Source organism: Eptatretus burgeri, chromosome 5 (assembly GCF_056783735.1).
Source record: "Eptatretus burgeri isolate ZD-2024b chromosome 5, Ebu_testis_v1, whole genome shotgun sequence".
In the NCBI taxonomy this organism is placed as follows: Eukaryota; Metazoa; Chordata; class Myxini; order Myxiniformes; family Myxinidae; genus Eptatretus; species Eptatretus burgeri.
In genome coordinates this window covers 45,222,787-45,246,066 of record NC_140965.1, presented here as the reverse complement: position 1 = coordinate 45,246,066, position 23,280 = coordinate 45,222,787, and the positions used below count along the sequence as shown (strand labels likewise).

The window sequence follows — 23,280 nt, the reverse complement described above, 5'->3', positions numbered from 1 at the left end:
TAAGGTGCATTTTTCTATTCAAGATGGCCGCCAAACCATGCGACTTGTGATGTCGTAATTTTTACCATGTATGCAGACATGATGGAAGATACTAGTTGCAAATTTTTGCTTTGATAGATTAAGCAGTTCCAGAGAAAACATTATTTAATATTTTTCTTAAATCCAACATGGTTGCCAAACTATGTGACCTATCAATTCTTCATTAACAAACTTATATCCCCGACACGTGCAGAATAGACTTGAAGTTTCCCATCGATCTGACCAGCCATTCTAGAGAAGATGTTTGAAGGTTTTAGGGTAAATTCAAGATGGCCACCAAACCATGTGACCTATCAATAAGAAATTAACAAACTTGTAAAAGAATGTCATGGGGAATGTGTGCGTAAAGTTTCGCCTCAATCTGTTCAGCCGTTCTGGAGATGTTTTTAATTATTTTTTCAAAACAAGATGGCTGCCGAACAAAGTCACCTATGGCGTCATAATAAAAAATTTTCTACAGTGATTTGTTGTGCAGATGACGCTGAAGAAATTTCAGATTTTTTCCTATGCAGCGTTCTACTTCATGAATTTTCACCGGCATACCGCTTCACTGATGACATCACAAAAAAATCACCCGTGTTCCCGATGGGGAGGTCATTACAATGTATGAAGCGAAAAAAAATTCCATTGCACGGTTTCAGAGATACAGGGGTCCAAAGTGTATCTTTTTTTTCAAGATGGCGTCCGTACCACATGACCTGTGACGTCATAATAGTCAATCAAGTATGCTATCAAAAAAGATACATACTGTGGTGAAAATTTCGTGTCGATCGGACTTACCGTTCCTGAGAAAATTATTTTTAAAGCGAAAAAGCTCGCAAATTGCCGGTGGAAAAAGAAAAATAAGAAATGAACAGAAGATAAACAACATTTAGGTTACCCAGTCCATCAGACTGGGTACCCTAATAAAAAATTTAAAAAAGGATTTTACAGTTGCAGACCTATTTTGTGACCCTCATAACAATGCTTGTTGTGGAACAGGATGGATGGTGGTTGGGGCAGGCATTTCCACATGGGGAAGCATACAAACTACTTGCATGATGGGAAACTGAATGCCCACATGCAGTCATGATTGGCCAATTTTCAACCAGCCCATCAGTTTCCTCAGGGATTCAGAGCTATACATCCAGGTCCGTGCCTCGAGTGGTTTATATTAGTAAAGTGCGAGGAATGATTCTTGTGGGCGGTGTTCCAAAATTCCACACCCACTTCCATGTTTTTCTCAATGCTTGCACGTGAAGGAGTGGTGCAAGTTGTGATTGTGAATATTATGCTTATAAGGAAATATGATGGATACTCATTGGCTTTTAAGACCATTCTCAAGCGTAAAAGTACTTGTGAAGTTTTAATCGAGGACTATGAAAGGGAATGAGCCCTCTTACTCGGGGTGTGTACAACTGAGTACTTGTAGGATACAGGAAGACATGACAAGAAGGTAAAGTATTGGTGTGTGTGTGTGTGTGTGTGTGTGTGTGTGTGTGTGTGTGTGTGTGTGTGTGTGTGTGTGTGTGTGTGTGTGTGTGTGTGTGTGTGTGTGTGTGTGTCGTTTACTGTATGCCGAGGTCTTCAAGGAGCTATATTATTACATCTACTGTGTTTTGGCCATGATGCTGCATGTATTTAAAATCCTTTCTTTCATTCGATCTGTACAGATAAACAGTTTTCAATTCTTTCATCCAAAGTTCACTCGGCTTAAATAATTGTGCGATTGCTTCATTTTTTTATTCAATCTTCATTTCCTCTATTGCCTCATCTTTTCAACAACAAACTGAAGCTCACATTTTTACAGAATGCTCATGTAAAGTGACCAGTAAAGAGTAAACGACCTGTAGCCTTATCTGAGTTTATGGTTCCACTCCTGCAAGCATTCATTCTCATATTACACCATTGCATTGTTTCACCATGATAATGATTAACACCATTTCCACAAGTCAGTAAATAAACCATGCTGGAAGGTTTGCACATTTTCTCTCGCTGAGATTTCATCAATTACATTTCATAAATAAAATATATCCAAGAAACAGTATAGTGCATTTTTCACAAAAACAAAGTCAAACCTATCGCTTTACATAAGAGAATTGTTGACCATCACACACCTTCATTTTCTTCATACAGCTGTCCTTTACAAAAATTATAAATCACTGGCGAATAACTCGTCCTAAAGGACGGTTAAATTCACCCAGAATTGGCACATTTTAATCCAACTTGCAATACCTCCTCCCAACAGGAGCAGCAAGATGCCACACATATTTACAGACAATTAGGGTCTTCTCCCCATCATATTCCTAATGTTCATCAGATTTATCTGACTCGAGAAAATTCTCCATATCTCCTTGATGTCGACTCCACCCTGTGCCGTGGCATCTCTCGTTGTTCTCACAAATAGGCAGCAGCATCTTCCCTCTCTTCAGATGTTGACAAAAATCTCAAACCGTTCAAACGCTTGAAATATGTCATTTAACCCTGAGAAATCCCACACACTCAATCTCTCCGAAAGGACCGGACCACAAACCCTCCCATCGACTTTCTCAACAACCCTCTCAAAGAGGTTCAGTCACTGCCAAAGAAAGTGAATCTCTCCGTGACCTCAACATCCTCACCACAAACAGGTACAGACAAGATAGCAGCATCCAAGATGTCATTGAAAGCTTGGATCTTAGTTTTTACCCAGGAAACCCGTAATCCCAGCAGCTCCGACTCCTCATACAGCACCTCGAGGACCCCCAAAAGGATATCGAGAATCTCCGCAAAGATGACTGCTTCATCTGTGAAAACAAGATCAGAGATCTTGACATTCCCAAACGATGCACCGCAGCTTGATCTCTCCGACATCCTCCCCAGAATCCAGTCCATACAAGTGCTGAAAAGTGTGGGGGCCAGCACACCCCCCTGATGAACTCCAGTGACAACTGCAAATAAGTCAGAGGTGGTATCACTACATCTCACAGCACTTTCAGTTCTAGAGTATAGGTCAGACATCAAATTGATCAGTTTTTGTGTTCAAGCAGATGATGGCAAACCCAATCAAGAATGAAACGAGGAAAGACCTTGCCCGGCACCGAGAACAGTGACACCCCTCAGTAGTTGTTGCAGTCCTGGCGATCACCCTTCCCTTTCCATAGAGGGACAACGAGGCCTCTCTTCCAGTCAGATGGGATGATACCTGGATTCCAGGCAGAGCACAGAACTTCCACCAGCCTTGAGAAGTTCAGCATGGATGCCACAGATCCAATGAGCTTTACCACATTTCAACCGGATCACCGCAACCTGTCTCTCCACAAACAAAGTTGGATCATAGTTTATTGGAGGGTCAGCAAGAGGGATAGTAACACCCCTGACATCCACTCGACAGCTGGTGGTTGAGCCTGGTACAGTCACTCAAAGTAACCGACCAGGCGGGCCTTCACTTCAGACTCTTCTCTCAAGAGTCTACCACCCTCCGCTCTAACTGCAGTACACCAAGGGACGGGCTTGGAGGAACACAATGTGCGAATTCCCCTGAAAGCAGGACGAGAACCACTTGATCACAGTTGATGCTCGACCTCTTCACAGATTCCTCACACATACAGAGACATGACAGAAGTAAATAGACAACATGATTGTTAAATAATTTATTTATTGAGCATTTGAAGTATATTTGATCCATTTTAATACATACACGAGTATTTTGTGGACTTGCCATTTGCAGATTTCAATGCTTTTACTCTTTCAGGCATATAACTAACGAGTTCTGAAATTTTCTCTTGTGGGATTTCTGCCCAGGCTTCACGCAAATGGGTTTGCAATTCTGCCCATGATGTTGGTTTCCTGGACTTTTCCCACACAACTCGATCCAAAATGGCTCGAAGGTGTTCAATGGGATCATGTCAAGAGACTGACTTGGCCATGGAAGTCGCTTGATGCCATTTTGGTCGTTTTTTTAGTGTGGCATGGAGCTCCACCTTCCATGAACAGTGTTGTTTTTGACCATCTGACCAGTGAGGAAGACAGGGAGACATCTATCCTCAAGGACAGAAATGTGTGTCCTAGTGTTGATGTTGCCAACACACTCCACAAGTTCTGACCGACCAGTGCTCCAGATTGCTCCCCAAACCATCACTGAAAAACCACCGTGTTTGACAGTTGGTTGCAATCGGTTCAAAGAAAAGTCTTGACTGGGAAGTCTCCAGACCCGTACGCGTCCACTGTCAGAAAATTGAGCAAACTGAGACTCATCTGAAAAAAATTATCGTTTGCCAAAACTCCAAGGGGCTGGTGGCCATCTCGTCAGCTCACTTCTTTCTCCTTTGAATGTTGGCTGGTCTAAGAAGAGGTTTTCTCAGAGTTGCTCCCCCAAAGTAGCCCAGATGAAGAAGGTACAGCACGGCAGTTCTTGAGCTAACTTGGACCTCTTCTGCAACATCTGCTGCCTTGCAAGGGGGAATTTTCTCAATGGACCACTTGACAGCGCAAAGACACCTTTCTAAGGACCCAGATCGACCAGAACGGGAAGCTGTGGATTCCTTGCCTTCGTTGGTGAATTGCACAATCACCTGAATGACCGTAGAAAGCGGAATGCCAAGGTTCTGAGCTGTCTGACTCCACCTTCCAAATGGCCAACAAGTTGTTCTCTCTGAAAAATCGGAAAGTTTGTGTGCTCTCTGTGTTCAAGGCATAGTTAATTGTCATGCAAGACCCAGGAACTCATTTCTGCAAATAAATAGTCGAATGCAGTATAAGAAAAATAAAATAAAATAAAAATCACTGAGTAAAGCTGCGTGATACAGATCAAATGAAGAAATTTAAGGTGTCCATTAACTTGTCATGTCTCTGTAGGCCTCCTTGCCCACTCTTAGCGCATATACACTTTTATGCCTTAACTCCCTGAACAGCTCAGCTCTGCCATCAATCCTGACCCTGTGACTGGTCAATGGCACCCAGTGTCCCTCGAGAGAGAAAATTCTTCTTCGCCCTCTGGTGAGTTCCAAGACATCCACTGGCAACATCAAGGACAGTGGTCTTGAAGGCAATCCACAACTCTTCAGAATTTCCCAAAGCACCCAGACCCCCTCCCCCCCCCCAAAATCTCCACTCAGCCTGTTCACAAACTCCTCAGCTACCCTCTCATCCTTGAGCCTGCAAACATCCAGCCTCGGCCAGGATGGTACCATTCTCCCGGATTTAAGCTGTAACTTCAGAGTTGCTACAACAAGCCTGTGGTCGGTATTGAGGAACTGAGCACTCCGGTAGACCCTGCAGTTCGAGATCATCCTCCAGCGACCATCAACGAGCACATGGTCAATCTGCTTTGCCACACCACCAGCGTTGGAATACCAAGTCAGGCGATGAGACTGTAGACATTGAAATCATGATCCAGTCACCAAAATCCATGACTTCTTGCAAAGTCAAGGAACTTCGTGCTATTCCAGTTCACAGCTCCCCGACCCATGGGGACCAACACATCACATAACCATTCCTATCAGTTCCAGTCGATGCATTGAACCCCCCCCCCCCCAAGACTATTAGTGCATCTCGCCTGGGGCACTGATCGACCAGACTTGAGCGCGGCATAGAATACGTCCTTCACGGTGAGATCACTCGCCTCAGTCGGAACATATACAGAGACCAAGGCAATGACACCCAAAGAGTGATGAATCCTTAGTCTCATAATATGCTCGTTAACTGGTGTTACCTCAATTATCATTGGAGTCAGCTTATTGGACACTACAGCAATTCCTTGGGCATGGTAACCAGCAGAGCGACCAGACCAATAGGTGTAATCACCCGCCTTGATCTCACCACTATTCAGTCTCCAAACCTCAGAGAGTGCTGCTATACCAATGTTCAAACGCTTGAGCTCAGATGATAACAGATACAGGAAATCATCTTCTCTGAGAGATAGGACATTCCAGGCACCCAACCAAAGGGACCGCCTCAGGTTAACCCAAGGAGACCGCCGTCCGTTTGGTGACACACCACCGCAATCTGACTCTCGAGGTTAACTCCGTGGTTTTCCTCCCATCAACAAGGAATGGGGGTCCCGAAGGCAATGTCCCAATCCCGTTATCCGGTGAACTGCCCTGTGGAGGGCAGCAGCACAGGAGTTACTCCCATGGAGTGCGTTTGCAGATTTCCTTACATTTGTGGGTTTTGCAGAATGAAGTGTTTTACGGTGGACTGAGTACAAATCCTGCCACCAATCTCTGACAAAAGAAAAGTAACCTAACTGCAGGAGGACATCCGCAGACACAGTTCCTGCAGACACCACATTTACATCATGTTCGGGATCAAATCATCCCCATCAAAAATCATGTTAAATCATCTTTTCAAAACACGTTAAACCACCCCCACACCTCACAAAAGTATACTTCTGTATCCATCTGGTCCACCGCTTGCATTCTATCCTTCCCCTCATGGTTACCTGTTTGTCTGTCTCAGTCAATTTTCTCCATCTGCCCTGCTGTTGGCATTCCCCCATTCTCCTGCTGTTCCTTTTATGTTATAACCTGATCCGTTTTGTGTTCTAGCTCTTCCATGAGCCTTGACTGTGTATATATATATATATATATATATATATATATATATATATATATATATATATATATATATATATATATATATATATATATATATTAGTGTTACGATTTTGGAATTCGATTGCACACAACATACAGGTTCCTTTAGTAAGCCATGTCGATAAGTGATCGTTCCCAAGATAGCTCACCTTCCATTGTTTAAATGTTCAGAAATCGATTGGATGCGCTGCGGATCGATTTAATAGTTAGGGAACGAACAATGGAGACATCCCTCCCCCTCTTCTGCGAAGAGCAAGAAGAACCCTGCCGTCCCGTGACTCATGATGTCAACAACTCCCTCCCACCCGTGGCTGAGCGGGGGATGGAGCACGAGGGCATGAGTCATGAGTCATACCGGGAGCGGGGGAAGGGCAGGAGAAGGATAAGAGGAGATATTTTCTTTTGTTCGGGGGCAGAGTTGGAGAGGGGAGTTGAGTAGTAAGCTTTTTGCTTCGGCAGAGAGTAGTCGTTCAGCAGACCTTCGGGTCCTGTTTGGCTTGGGTTAGGGTTGAGGCCTTCGGAAGCTTTTTGCTTCGGCTGGCTCAGTGAGCTTCGGCTGAGGCCTGGCTCAGAAGGAGGCTTTTTGGAGGCTCTTTGCTTTGACGGTTCCGTGAGCTTCGGCTTCTGCTTGGCTCGGGAGAGCTTTTTGCTTCAAGCTGCCCTGTTTGGAAGGAAGTTAAGCCGGTCGCTCGGCTCGAGCTGCGAGTGGTGGCTTCTTCTTCTTGGTTCGTGGAGCTCTTTTTGTTCTCCATTTTGGTTCCCGGCTGGGTGCGACTCATCGACCTCTTCGTGGCGGTGGTTCCTCGGGGAAGCGACGCATCGACGGGAAGGATCGTTGCCTCGTCTCACCAGCATGTGCTGAGAAGTGCGGGAGGATTCGCGGGTGCTCGGGAAGGATCGCAGCTCACAGCGATTGGATCCAGTTCGCTCTCGCTGGAGCCCGGGTCCAAACAACTTGAAGACCACTCAAGGTGGAGAGGTTCAAGATAGGCTCTGGGTTTCAGCTCACTTGTCCTTCGAGCTGGAGCTCGTTAAAGGCCTCTGCCACCATTTCTTGGGTGTGTGTGTGTGTGCGTACATGTGTCCGTGGGCCCGTCTAATAAGTAGGAACTGCTATTAAGTGTAAGTGACTGTACATAATAAGTAGACGGTTGTAGTTCTTTTGTCGTGGTTTTGTTGCTTGTATAATTGCATACGTGTTTTGCCTTGTTTAATTGCATACGTGCTTTATTATAATAAATGTGCTTGTGTGAATGTAAACCTGTTCGTTGCGTCCATTCCCTAATTGAGCTGCCATCTTGTACTCGGAATATAGTTGGTTTTTAAATAGCCGGTAAAGTGATTGGGTCCAACGGGACTGCGCGATAATACCCCGCTCGGTTATTCCAAAAGGAAGTGAGCTGCTTAAGCGGCTCGTTTCCAAGCGGTCCCGTTGAGGTACAATCTCTCGGTAACCTACCCGCGCGAATAATTCGGAAAATCGAAGATTTGGTGATCGGACCCCGTAGCGGGTTGAGTGCCGACAAGGTTGTGGTGTGGTTGAAAGCACACCCGTGGCTGGTTTCCGGCGTTGATCCGGAAAGCCGCGACTGGATTGTCCGTTCGGTGGGCGAAGCGACCGCTATTGGTTAGACGCGGTCGTTCGCACGCCGACGGGCGGGAAATCTACAACACTGGTGTCAGGAGTGGGATACAGATTCATTCCCTCCACACTAAATTAACGGGAATCAGACCAAGGGTGTGTGGAGCGACCCTCAGTTCCCATTAAATTGCAGGCTTTAAATTTATTCCGAGAAGCAAGATGGCAGTTCAAGGCGAACGGGAGCAGGGTGGTGTAGATATGTGTATTGATGTGGGATCCATGGCCCGGGGCGGTTCTTTTTATAACCCAACACCAATTACGATCAGTGGGGGAGCTCAACCTCATACACTGAGCACGAACTTCGCCGGCAAACGGAATCGCAAAATAGCGGCGCGATCGCACCTCAGCGCAGCACGGAGAGGGCCGTTATAATTAGCACAGCGAACGGCACGATACGAGGCGGGGCTCCCAACCAACGATTGAAACCACATGATCATGGCAGGCGAGGTTGGCGGACATTGGCGGGCTTTGGGCACAAAACAGAGAAATATCTGGGAAAACTAAAAGAAAACGGTGAGAGAACGAATGAAAGGAGAGCAAGCATGCAAAAGAAGTGCGTAGAGCGAACTGAAGAAAAGAAAAGAGGAGCAAATTATTTACTCCCAGGATAGAAAGAACTTAGAAGAAGAATGGAAAACGAAGCTGGAAAAGGAAAAACGGAAACACGATGTGGAATTGGAACTACTGAAGGAAGAGGTAAGAATAGGCAATCGAAAAAGAGAAAGCCTGGAACAGGAGGTAAAAAGAGGAAAGTATTGGGTCAAAATTAGCAAGGAATTTGGTGAGGGAATGGACGAATTGAGGAGGGAAGCAGTGGAAAGTGAGGCGGAAATGAGCAAGAGAATGGATGAAATGAGTGAGGAGGCATGCAATTTGAGAAAGGAGTTAGAAAAGAAAGCTTCTGAGTTACAGAAACAAGACAAAGAGACGGAATTACAAAACGAGCTGAGGATGTTGAGAGAGGAAAGAAACAGAACGGAGAATGAAACGTTAAGGAACCACACTGTGCAGATCGAACAGTTAGAAGCCAAAGCAAGGTTGGAGTGTGTGGAGGTGAGAAAGGAATTAGAAAAAAATGCTTCCGAGTTACTGAAACACCAAAACAAAGAGACGGGGTTACAAAACAAGCTGAGGATGTTTCGAGAGGAAAGAAAGAGAATAGAGAATGAAACGTTGAGGAACCACACTGTGCAAATCGAACAGTTAGAAGCCAAAGCAAGGTTGGAGTGTGAGGCGATGAGGAAGGAATTAGAAAAAAAAAATAAGCTTCTGAGTTACGGAAACACCAAAAGAAAGAGACGGGGTTACAAAACGAGCTGAGGATGTTGAGAGAGGAAAGAAAGAGAATGGAGAATGAAATGTTAAGGAACCACACTGTGCAGATCAAACGATTAGAAGCCAAAGCAAGGTTGGAGTGTGCGGAGATAGTGAAAGAACAAGGAATGAAGCAGAAAAGGGAGCTCAACCAACTGAAAGAAACGACGAGATTGGAGAATGAAGAACGTGAGAGACGGTGGGGTAGAAAACAAAAACAATATGAGTTTGAAATTAACCAACTCAAGGAAACAGCAAAATCCGAGTCCACTGAGATGGAAAAGATCCGGAAAGAAAATGAACAACTAAATGCACAAAATGAACAAGGGTCCAAGGGACCGGGATAGTGTAGTGGGCAGGGGACCCTCAGAAAGGGACCCCGAGCACCAAAATGCCACGTGGGCATGGAAGGGGGGCAATGCTAGGAAGGGCACCCCCCCCCCCCCGCGTTCATATGGAGTAGGTAGGCTTGGAGACAGCCTCAGCGACCCGGGGGAGCCATAGTTTGAGTTCGGCAGACGGGGAATCCCTGCCAGGTGAGTCACGCTGCCCAGCCACAAAATTGTGCAAGGGCATGAGAGAAAATTTGTGGGCAGGGCCCAAATTGATAATGGACACCAACACAGGCAACAGGAATCATGGATATTAGAACGAGACAGGCGTTTTGAAAAGCCCCGGGGCTAGATTAAAGTTTAATAAATGCTAGGGTAAATAGGAAATGTACCCCTTCGCACCATCCATCCCTTCGCTCTCCATAGGCCGCTGGACTCACTTTGGTGAGATTGCTGAAATCTGTGGAGGTTATTCTGAGACTCCATTGGGCCTCGAGACAGATCCACCTGTCTCTTCCTTATTCCCCTCAAGAAGGATCTTAGGGGTTGGGGAGTAGGCAGGTAGGATAGGCTAGCCAGACAAAGACAGTATGGGAGTTAGAAATTATAAAGAAAAGCAATTATATTGCTTTTATACTGCTGAAATATAGTTTTTACTGCTTTTATATAGAAATATACTTTTATACTGAAATATACAAATATACTTTTATACTGCTGAACTATGAAATATAAAAGTATATATTTATACTTTTATATTGCTGAAAACGAAAGCAATTATAAAGAAAAAACAATAATAATAATAATATTAATAATAATAAAAAGAAAAAAAAGGGGGGGGAAGCCTAAATTTTTGTTGTTGCAAATTAAGGGAGTGGGTGTGGACAATGACAGGCAAAGGCGATAGGTTGGGGTGGAGACAGTAGGGTAGGTCCGAGCCCGTTCTCAGAGCAGCCAGTGTAACAGGATAAGTCGCCCCCTGGACAACTTCCCCCCCGGGGGGGGGGTACTTGTCCTAGGATAAGTCTCCCCCCTCCCTGGATAACTTGTCCCCCTATAGCCAAAAATAGATTTATACGAAAAATATATCTCTCGGTGTTAATGTTCTTTACATACTATTTTTATCCATTTTCTATTTTTAATCCCAGAACAAGTACCCTCCGGGAGGGGGGAGTTGTCCAGGGGGGAGGGGGGTAGTTAAACTGTTACACTGGCACCACCGCACTCCCTCCAGAACCTCACGGACCAGACCAGAAGCCGGCCAGCTTCATATGCCGGACTGTTTGTGCTGCATAAGCAGGTCCGCATTCGCCATGCCTTTATTTGCCTGCCTTTGCCTTGACCCCATGGCTGCTGCCCTTGTTGCATTTCCCATGTCATCAACCATCTCAACTATGTGCACCAGGACCATCTTCAGTGCATTTGCAAAAACTGCCCTGCAGGCAGCCATACACGAGGACTGCATTTGAGCAGCCCGTGCGTTCATTTGTGTTTTGCATCCAGTCCATCTCCATTCATTCTCCTGTGCCAGAGACTCCATTCAAGCCACAAACAGTTGACTTTGTTGTGCCTTCCACCGATAACAGGTCCTGGGCCATGGTTAGTGTAAATATTAGAAATTGTAAATAAGTTATTAACCCACCTGTGTGTCTGTCTTGCGCCAGCAATATTGGTCAAGTTGTCCGTGTGAGACTGATAGTTTCGTTACGCAGCGCACTGGGTTATTTATTTTTGAGACACATATAAAAAAAAATGTGGCACTCAGGGATCCATAGGTAAATCGTAGGAGGGGAAAACTTACACATGCATGCCACATGAAAATTTGACGACTCGGGAAGAGTCTGTAAAAATGGGAGGAGGTAGTGTTACGAATCTGGAAGCCATCGCACACAACAGCCAGAGTCCCCATAGATCAGTTATCTCGGTATGTGTTTATAGTTAGGGTCCCATCACTATGTTTAATGGGTGAATAAGTGTATGTGTGCTGCGAGTTATTTTATAGTTTGAATTTATACATAAAACACAACAACGTGCACCTTCGCTTCTTCCACCATCGCCCTCCCTCATGCGCATGCGTGACGAACGCAACCGTGGGCGGGGCCGACCCCCTCTTTAGCCAATCGGTAAGGAGCAGGCGTCTCACCCGCCCCGTCCCTCACTCAACCCGGTCGCCATTACGCATGTGGTCTTAGGTGAGGAGGTAGGCGGAGCTGCAATTGCCTCAGATCGGGACTCCACCCAGAATGGTGGGAGTTGCCCCGCCTACCGTGGGCCTGTCCAATGAAGGACAGCCAGTGAATCGCGCGACGCAACCGTCCAATCAGGAGGCGAGTGGCCAGGGAAAAAATCCCTCCCACCTCACGAGAGGAACGAAGAACGGTCAGGGTGATGATGCTGGCTGGGTCTGCCTCACCTGGTGTCGTCTGATCCGTCTGGAAGCTTTTTTGGCCTTGATCGGCCTGTCGCCTCGTCGTCTCTCGCCTCGTCCGCCTTCGTGCTCGCTGGCGTCTGTCGCTCTATCCCTCGTCCCTGGTGCTTGGTGCTGCGTTGAGGCGGTGGTTTCGAGTCCCGCCGAGCCAGCTCAACCAGACTGCATGAGGAAGACAGGTGCAGACTCTTGCCCTCAGCTCGCCTTCCCTCCCAAGTTGAAGGGCCATAAAAAGGCCGCGGCCACCATTTATTTTGGGTGTGTGCGTGTGTGTCTGTGGGCCCAGTCTATAAGTAACGATTGTTTAAGTGCCTTGTACATTACTTGCATTCCTTCTTGATAGTCTGTTTAACTCTGCTCTTTTTGTGCTCCCCTGCACCATTACAAATAAACCCCCCAATTGTTCCGTTGAGGGTGTGACTTCCCCGGTAATTTCACGACATGGGTACTTAGGTATATTGAAATTTGGCTATTAACCCTACCCCACGCCGTCAAAGAATTGGCGAGCACGGTCCTTAAGTGACCCGTGACCTTCGGAGTTTGGCGATCCGACCTGCAATTCCGGGTGTTCGGAGGGAGACGGCTCTACTGCTCCACCTGGCGGCCGTTCCTCGCCACTGACCTCCGGTCCAGAATATATACATATATAAATATATTATACACACACACATATATACATATATATAAATATATATATATATATATATATATATATATATATATATATATAAATATATATATATATATATATATATATATATATATATATATATTGCAGCGTTTTCAAATTTTGCTAAGTCTCGAATAACCTGATATCAATTTTTTCCCAATGTGTTCGATTCGTTATTTGCATTTAAATTCACCAAGCAGTTTCAAATTTCAAGCAGGAGGGAAACCACGGGGTAACATCCCTGGGTCAGATTGCGGGAGAGTGTGTCGGAGTGGTGCTGAGGTGTCGTCCACCAGACGGCGGTCTCCTTGGGTTAACCTGAGGCAGTTCCTTCGGGTGGGTGCCTGGAATGTCCTATCCCGAAGAGAGAATGATCACCTGTCTCTGTTATCATCTGAGCTCAAGCGTTTGGACATTGGGATTGCAGCTCTCTCTGAGGTTCGGAGACCAGATTGCGGCGAGATAATGGTGGGTGGTTACACCTACTATTGGTCTGGTCGCTCTGATGGTTACCATACCCAAGGAGTTGCTGTAGCTGTGTCCAATAAGCTGACCCCAATGATAATTGAGGTAACACTGGTCAACGAGCGTATTATGAGATTAAGGATTCGTCACTTCTTCGGTGTCATTTCCCTGGTCTCTGTTTATGCTCCGACTGAGGCGAGTGATCTCACCGTGAAGGATGCATTCTATGCCACGCTCGAGTCTGTTGTTGATCAGATCAGTGCCCCAGACGAGATACACTTCTTGTCTTGGGGGATTTCAATGCATCGACTGGAACTGATAGGGATGGTTATGAGACATGTGTTGGTCCCCATGGGTCAGGAACTATGAACCAGAATAGCACTAAGTTCCTTGACTTTGCAAGAAGTCATGGACTTAGGGTGGCTGGTTCATGGTTTCAGCGCCCACAAGCTCATCGCTGGACTTGGTATTCCAACGCTGGGGGTGTGGCAAAGGAGATTGACCATGTCCTCATTGACGGTCGTTGGAGGATGCTCCAGAACTGCAGGGTCTACCGGAGTACTCAGTTCCTCAATACTGACCACAGGCTTGTTGTAGCAACTCTAAAGCTGCACCTTAAATCCTGGAGAATGGTACCATCCCAGCCTAGGCTGGATGTTGGCAAGCTCAGGGATGAGAGAGTAGCTGAGGAGTTTGCGAACAGGCTGAGTGGACACTTGGGGGGTCTGGGTGCTTTGGGGGGTCCTGAAGAGTTGTGGAGTGCCTTCAAGACCACCGTCCTTGATGTTGCCGGTGGATGTCTTGGAGCTCACCGCAGGGCAAAGAAGAATTTTGTCTCTCAAGGGACACTGGATACCATTGACCAGTCGCAGGGCCAGGCTGAATGGCAGAGCTGAGCTGTTCAGGGAGCCGAGGCATAAAACGGTACGTGCACTGAGGGTGGACAAGGAGGCCTTTGTGCGAGGAATCTGTGAGGGGGTAGAGCATCACCTGTGGACAGGTGATTCTCGTCCCGCTTACAGGGGAATTCGCGCATTGCGTTCATCCAAGCCCATCCCTCGGAGCACTGCAGTTCGAGCAGAGAGTAGAAGGCTCTTGACAGAGGAGTCTAAAGTGAAGGCCCGCTGGGCCGGATATTTTGAGCGGTTGTACCAGGCTGATCCCCCAGCTGTCGAGTTGGACGTCAAGGGTGTTACAATCCCTGTTGCTGACCCTCGAATCAACTGTGATCCACCTTCGCTTGTGGAAACACGGGCTGCGGTGAACCAGTTGAAACGGGGCAAAGCTCCAGGGATCTGTGGCATCCATGCTGAACTTCTCAAGGCTGGTGGAAATGCTGCAGTCGTGTCGTTGCATGCAGTTTTGTGCTCTGCCTGGAACACAGGCATCATCCCAACTGACTGGAAGAGGAGCCTTGTTGTCCCTCTCTGGAAAGGGAAGGGTGATCGCCAAGACTGCAACAACTAACGAGGGGTGACGCTGCTCTCAGTGCCCGGCAAGGTCTTTGCTCGGATAATTCTTGATAGGGTTCGCCACCATCTGCTTGAGCAGTCAGGCTTTACACCAAAGAGGTCAACGATTGACCGTATCCTTGCCGTTCGTGTCCTCACCGAACGCAGACGAGAGTTTCGGCAGGGGCTGCTTGCAGCCTATGTTGATCTCTGTAAAGCGTTCGATTCAGTGAATCGGGATGTCCTCTGGAGGATTCTTGGTCTTCGTGGGGTGCCACCAAAACTGATCGATCTGATGTCTGAACTCTACTCTGGTACTGAGAGTGCTGTGAAGTGTGGTGGTACCATCTCTGACTTATTTCCAGTTGTTACTGGAGTTCGTCAGGGGTGTGTACTGGCCCCCACACTTTTCAGCACTTGTATGGACTGGATTTTAGGGAGGATGTCGGAGAGATCAAGCTGCGGTGCATCGTTTGGGATTGTCAAGATCTCGAACCTTGATTTTGCAGATGATGCAGTCATCTTTGCGGAGACTTTAGACATCCTTTTGGGGGCTCTCGGGGTGCTGAAAGAGGAGTCGGAGCTGCTGGGATTACGGGTTTCTTGGGTCAAAACTATGATCCAGGCTTTCGGTGACATCTTGGATGCTGCTGTCCTGTCTGTGTCTGTTTGTGGTGAGGATGTTGAGGTCGTGGAGAGATTCACTTACCTTGGCAGTGATATTCATGTCTCTGCTGGCTGTGAGTCAGAGGTCAATAGACGTCTGGGTCAGGCCTGGGGAGTCATGGATTCACTGGATCATGGGGTGTGGCGCTGCCGGTACCTGTGCGGGAGGACGAAAGTCCGAGTCTTCAGGTCCTTGGTACTTCCAGTCTTGCTCTATGGATGCGAGACTTGGACTCTGACCAAGGATCTGAGACGGAGACTTAATTCCTTTGGTACCAGGTCTCTTCGGAGAATCCTTGGCTATCGCTGGTTGGATTTTGTGTCCAACGAGCGGTTGCTGAGAGAGACTCGGATGAGATTTGTTACCTGCATAGTCCGTGAGCGTCAGTTGCGGCTGTATGCACATGTGGCTCGTTTTCCTAACGCTGATCCTGCTCACCAGATTCCCTCAGCGAGGGAGTCTCATGAGTGGAGGAGGCCAGTGGGCCGACCACATGCCTCGTGGTTGCAACAGGTTGACCATCATCTCAAGGAGATGGGGATGGGCCTGGCATCTGCCTGGGGGATGGCCAGACGGAGGCCCCTGGAGTACCGGCGGAAAGTGGACGCAGCGACGCGCTGTTCTGGCACATGCTCCCACACCTGACCTGAGTTTCAAATGATGCATCTCACCACCACAAGAGCATTTAAATTGCATCAGATGTCGCAACAAATGCAAACTGCTGTTCCCATCTTGCCGGCTGGATGACAGAAGACACCATTTACATTTTACCATCCATTCCCTGTTTGGAATTTCGCGTGTGCATGGGGAAACTTGCTAGTTTTTTTTTTTTAATGACTCGATGTAGAATTTGTTTTGGTTGGAAAAAAAAATTGTCAATAGCACAACATGCAAAACTACTGACAAGTATCCAAAACTTGCGACACATGGTCCGGCCTAGCACCAAAATGATTAATTTGTGCGAATCCAAAGCAATCAGATGTGAACATCATATCCACTGGTGCAATTCACAGACAAATTTGAAATGCACCAGCATTCATTATTTTTAATTGCAATGTTGAAAACCAAAATTTTTAAATGCACCTAATTAATTTCTGAGGGATGGATGAGAAATGTTAAACTTAAAACAATCAGATTAACCTGGATGAGAAGGGTAGGAAGCGGTATCAACTGTGTTGGAAGTCCTCACTGAATGAAAAAAATCATACCAGTGTCTGAAGGAAACGATTCAGTTTGGCATTTTTAAATACTAGTACGTGCCCGTGCGCGTGTGGCCGTATGTGCAAAAAAAAATAAAAAAATTTTTAAACTCTCAATCCACGAGCCAGAAAACAACCACACAGGCCGTTCCTTTGCTCTCGCGTGGCCGTACGTGCGTGGCCGTACGAGGAAACAAAAAAAGTTTCAAACCGCGAGCCAGAAACAACAACCACACAGGCTGTTCCTTCGCTTTCGTGGGCACGTACGTGCGTGGCCCGGAAGTTCACATATCGCAGTTACGATTATTCGCAATATAGATTTAATGGCCAATTATTCAATTAGCGCCAACGCATTTTGCCTTTTTGCAATGTCATCGCAAGGAAAAACACAAAGAGAAGAGAAGAGAAAAAAAAAAGAAAAAAGTTTTTTTTCAAACAAACACACAGGCCGTTCCTTCGCTCTCGTAGACGACGACTGCATTGGGGCATTGTGTTTATCGATAAATGCGCATACGATAGAGAAATTATTAGAATACAGTAAGTCATCACTATCAGGAAGTCCGTACGTTGTAAGATGTAATAGGGAATGCGGCTGAGAATCTATCCCCCATCGGCCATGCCTACGCAGCAACACGTCCTGTCATTGTTGGTAAATAAATGCCCATAACTTGGGAAGCACTTGTCCGATTAATATCAAACCTTGAAAAGGCACATACTCAGGTCCCCAGCAATATACCTGGCAAGCTTCAATTAGATCAGACCAGTGGTTGTCGAGAAACAGCGGACACACACACACACTGCTGGAATTATAGAAAGATGAAATATGCAGAGCCTAGAAATGAATGAAACACATTAGAATTACCCTTGTAGACCACCTAGCATCACATACGCTGGGGGTAGAGGTTCTTCTTCTTCATTTTTACAGACGGACGGAAGGAAAAGCCAAATATTGAAGCGATTTCACCGCTTAAAATAAATAAAATAAAAGAAAGGATGGGACATAAATAGCTTTTTGCAAGTTGAATGAGCAATACGTTGTGCCAGTTGCATCGTAACTTTCAATGTGGTGATAGTTCCAAGTAAATGCTCACTCAGTGTAAAGATCACCAAATATGGCAATGATGATGACGACGAAAGAGACAAAGAGGACCTGGTAACCAGAGCCAATTAGGGCAGAAAACATGACTGGGTTACTTGCAGGCCTGAACACATCCCCGTGCACCTGCTTCCAGCCATACTCATCACCAAGATCTCGTTCCTGCAGACAACACATTTACATTATGTGATGAATAATCGTAAATCATGACAGGTAAATGGATTTTCTCAAACAAATGAGAGAGGTATGCGAACTGCTGTGGAGAAGAAGGTGAAGCGATGTTTCGGGCGTGAGCGCTTCTCCAAAGCAACAAAGAAATTGTGTGTATATACAGTTAAGCCGAAAATTATTCATACCCCATGAAAAATCTGAGAGTTTTGCATTTATCTCATACCTACAAGCTGGAGTGGTGGAACTTTCACTTCACCCAAGGACATTTAGTTGGCATGTACAAATCCACATATATTTTGGCTCAACATTATTAGCATAACAATAGAAATGTTAAGATTTCTGTTTTTATGCCTGTCCAAAATTATTCATACCTCGTACCAAGTCTCAGAATTGAGGTCAATGTTTGTGATAATGCACATGCTTTTGATATTCCTAAGATTCTTTATAATGTTATGCAATTATTCCAAGATGTGTGCATACAATCTGAATGCGTTACAAATGTGGTGTATTGAATGTACAGTGAGGAATGTTATGGAACAACACTCTGCTTTTAGACTATAAATTAAAGGGAGCTGATGTAATCATTCTCAGGTCATTGTCAGCATGGCGAAGAAGAAAGAAGTCAGTGAGGACCTTCGATTGTGCATTGTGAATGCTCACAAGGAGGGGAAAGGCTACAAAGCTATTTCGAAGCAGTTCCGAGTGCCAGTTGCCACCATACAAAGCATAATTAGGAAGTCCAAGGAGTTTCACACTGTAAAAAACATTGAAGGACGTGGTCGGAAGCCAAAGGTGTCGCCTCGTCTGGCAAGAAAAGTATGGCGATAGGCCAACAACAATCCACTGATCACTATTAAGGCTCTCCTGAACAACCTTGGCGAGTCTGGGACCAAGATATCAAGGCAGACACTCCAGCAGACGTTGCACAAGGGGGGGCTCCATGGACGCCGACCAAGAAAGACTCCACTCCTCCATCCCAGGCACAGAAAGGCTCGTCTAGCCTTTGCAAAAGCTCACCTGGACAAAGATCCAACCTTTTGGTCCTTCGTTCTGTGGTCGGATGAGACGAAAATTTTGCTTTTTGGGCACAGAGATGTTGCTTTCGTTTGGCGAAAGAAAGGTGAAGCATACAACCCTAAGAACACAGTCCCAACCATCAAGCATGGAGGCGGGAGCATAATGCTTTGAGGATGTTTCTCACCCAGTGGGCTCGGCAATCTCGTCAAAGTGGATGGCATCATGAAAAAGGAGCAGTACATCAAGATCCTTGAGGAAAACATCAAACAGTCCGCAGAGAAATTTCACCTCGGGGAGCATTGGATGCATCAGCAGGACAACGATCCAAAACACACTGCCAAGTCAGTCAAGAAATGGTTCCAGGATAATGATGTAGACGTTCTAGAGTGGCCAAGCCAAAGTCCAGACCTCAACCCAATCAAGAATCTGTGGAGGGAGCTCAAGACCGGAGTGATGGCAAGGAAGCCTTCCAACCTCAAAGACCTGGAGACCTTTGCGAAGGAGTGGGCCAAAATCCCTGTAGAGACATGAAAAAAACCTTGTGAGCAGGTATAAAAACCGTTTGGAGGCTGTAATCACAAACAGAGGCTTTTCCATTGATTACTGAATGTGACTTTGAACTGATATAAACTTGGGTATGAATAATTCTGGACATGACATTTTTTTGTAAATCTATCAATAAAATACCCCCGAAACAATGTATTTCTTGAAATGTTTCTTGCAGTGATTCTTTCAGCTGTGTGTCACATTCTTATGTTACTTAAGCCAGAAAAAATCTCATTCCTCAAATAACATGATTCAAAATACTCCAAAGTTGGTTAGGGTATGAATAATTTGGGGCTTAACTGTGTATATGTGTATATCTATACATAGCCAGTTTACCCATTTAGTGTTTCTCCATTATTTATATATATATATATATATATATATATATATATATATATATATATATATATATATATATATATATATATGTGATAGAGAAACACGAAATGGGTAAACTGGCTAAGTTACAATCTATGGGGAGCAGGAGAGAGGGGATGAGGGAGGGGGGGGGGAGGAAAACACAACTACCAAAAAAAACCAAAAAAAACAGAACAGCCCATTGCATAAAGCAGCACCAGCTGCTACAACTGGTAATGTCAGCAAACATAGGCTTTAGAAACCTTTTATTGGCAAATCACCACCTTTTATTGGCCATTGAAATTGCAATTGTTAGATTCAAATCAAAAGTTACAATTATTTTGCAAAACCACGATAATTCACAAAACTGGCAAGATCACAATCCATGACGATTGTTTATTTTCCATCAAACTTTTAAAAGTTTATCACGACTTATTAAACAACCCAATTATTCCCATCTTCTTGGGGGTTTGGCTCGGGAAAGGTTTTGGCCCAAGTCTTTCACAACCAGCTAGCCAGGCCTGATGCTGCACTTAGAATCTGTTTGGGGTACCAGTCATAACTCACCTCCTCTTGATGAAGGACACCATGGGTTCTTCAATGTCCACCAACTAATGCCGGTAGATGGGTATCCAAGGGACTGTTCACTTTGAGATGCAACGTCCCACATGCGACGCACCAATGCGAGTTTATATTCAAATCAGATGTTGAACGCACACTTGTGAGCTCAAATGTATTCACACTACTTCTTTGCCCAATCCTTTATGAGAAGTAACAGGTAATTTCTAATTGCTTCTAATTTAATGGAACAAAGTAAAACCTGCTCCCCACAGACAATTTGTTTTGCAGATGGGTTGCCCATATCAATTTCAACATGTTCATGTATATGCCAGTTATTTTTTTTCTGTCTGTTCATGGGTAGCAATGGAAAGGTGATTAAAAAAATTTTAAATCGATGAAAAAAACATGACTACAAATGTTTGACAATTCACCCTGAAGTTAACTGTGATCAGCATGTTGAACATAGTACTGTAATGTGTGCTCGAGGGGAAAATAAGCTGAGCATCCAAAGTCAGATGGCCACACTGAGAAAAACAGGCTGTGAGGTTATGGGAATAGGAAAAAAAAATATTTAAAAGTGGGAAATAAGGGAAAGATTTTAACACACACACACACACACACACACACACACACACACACACACACACACACACACACACACACACACACACACACACACACACACACACACACACACACACACACACACACACACACACACACACACACACACACACACACACACACACACACACACACACACACAGTATTACAACTGACCATGACATCAAACCCCATTAAATAATCCAAAGTGCCATCATGATGTCAACACAAAAAAAAAAAAAATTTGATTTGAAGTGAATGTAGAGAAAAAAATTACATTTGGTGATAAATATAAAATTTATATCAAATACATTGATTGGTCAGTACTGAATAAAAAGAAAAAAAAAGCAATTCTTAAAGTCCGTCAAGTCTTACATTTGGTCAAAATTTCGACTTTTTTTTTTAACAAGTGCATTCGAACTAAGGCAATCAGTTATACCCAACTGCAGAATCCACATGGAAACATTGCCATCTAGTGGTGCGAGTCTCCCTGAGTTCCAATAAAAGAATAATGAATGTAGCAGCATGAAAAGAGCTCACCATGTCATCCATCTCTTCTTCCTTGCTGTATCGTGCGAAGTCCTTTCTCAGAGTGCGCATTAGGATCATGGACACCAAACCAACCAGAAAGATCACCATCATGAATGAGTTAAAGATGGAAAACCAGTGTATCTGATTGCAGTCAAAGCGAGAGTAAAATTAGTAATATAGCACAAATCCACATATTCAAACAGCACTATTTACTCCTGCCACTTTTTCCAACAACAAAATCTGGGTGTGCGCTGCCGCTTGCCACGTCGCCACAGGGCGAATCCCCCTTACCTGTGGCTAATATTTTAAACCACCCATAAGCCACTGTGGCTAATCCATGTTTTCGTGTTTTTGTTTTTTTTTTACCAGTTTTAGACGAATTTTGGGTGATTTTAGCACAGAATTCAACCTTCGTTGAGACGGCCGCCATTTTGTATGTTTTGACTACAGGAATCACGCGTGATTTCGTACAAGCTTATATATACTAACTTTAGTAGTTTTAAACTAGTTTCAAGTAAAAAAATAAAAAAAAAATAATCCACCAAAATTACGCATGATTCCCATGATTCTAGTCTCAAAATTTTATTTTCATTTTTTTGAAAAAAATATTTTTTTGCCGGAATGCTTCGGCGCAACATGCTTCGTTGGGTCAGTGGTTGCCAGGTGAGTTTTGACACAATCAGTAGTAGTACGAGAGAGTTTGATGGGTAACTGGTTGGTTGGATGAGTGAAGTTGATGGGTGAGATTGGCTGTATGAGTGAGTTTGGTTGGATGAGCGAGTTTGATGTGTGAGATTGGATGAGTGAAGTCGTTGGGTGAGATTGGTTGGATGAGTGAGTTTGAATGGCATGAGGTTGGTCCAATCCTGGTCCACAACTACCCCCATCCCCCACTATAGGCACAACAACCATACCCCCCCTCCACACACACACACACACACACACACACACACACACACACACACACACACACACACAATCACCACCACCATCCCTCACAATCACCACCTCCCCTGATGGTCGTTCATTCAACCAATCTCACACGTCAAACTCACTCATCCAACCAATCTGAACAATCCAACTCACTCATCCAACCAACCTCACCCATAAAACTCACACATCCAACCAACCTCACCCATCAAAAACTCACACATCCACCTTAAAATTAACTTATTTCATATTGCTAAAAAAAAAAAACTTTTGAATAAAATATGTGGCTATTTCCTTTCTCCTGTGGCTAGTCATTCTAAACCTGGATTAGCCACAGTGGCTAATTCCTTTTGAAAGCCAGAGCACACCCAGAAAATACAATAGACCAAAACAATCCATCCATCCATCCATTGGGACCACGCTCAATACAGAGTGTTGGTGCTGCCGAAGCAGTTTCCTTGGTCATTTGGCACAATCCTGGACAGATTGCCACTCCGACACAGGATATCAGCATGCTGGCACTCATTTTGCCGACCTCAGAAGGACGACAGGCAGTCAACCACACCTGGTATTAATTCAACAGCCAAGCGGGATTTCAACTCAGGATCCTCAGGTCCCAAGCCTACCACCCTAACCATTGAGCCAACACCAGGCATATAGAACATAACAATGAAAACAATAAGCCGTTTTAAAATTTATCAATTAAAAAT

At 45.1% G+C, this 23,280-nt stretch overlaps 1 protein-coding gene across 1 annotated transcript in view; it reads right to left on the bottom strand.

Moving 5' to 3' along the window:
• TM9SF3 (transmembrane 9 superfamily member 3) overlaps positions 1-23,280 on the bottom strand; it is an 82,713-nt gene that overhangs the window by 44,306 nt on the left and 15,127 nt on the right. The window contains exons 6-7 of the mRNA XM_085881674.1: positions 21,650-21,781; positions 17,850-18,016 (exon numbers count right to left, since the gene is read on the bottom strand). Coding sequence (XP_085737800.1) covers positions 17,850-18,016; positions 21,650-21,781 — 299 coding nt within the window. The remainder of the gene's footprint in view (positions 1-17,849; positions 18,017-21,649; positions 21,782-23,280) is intronic.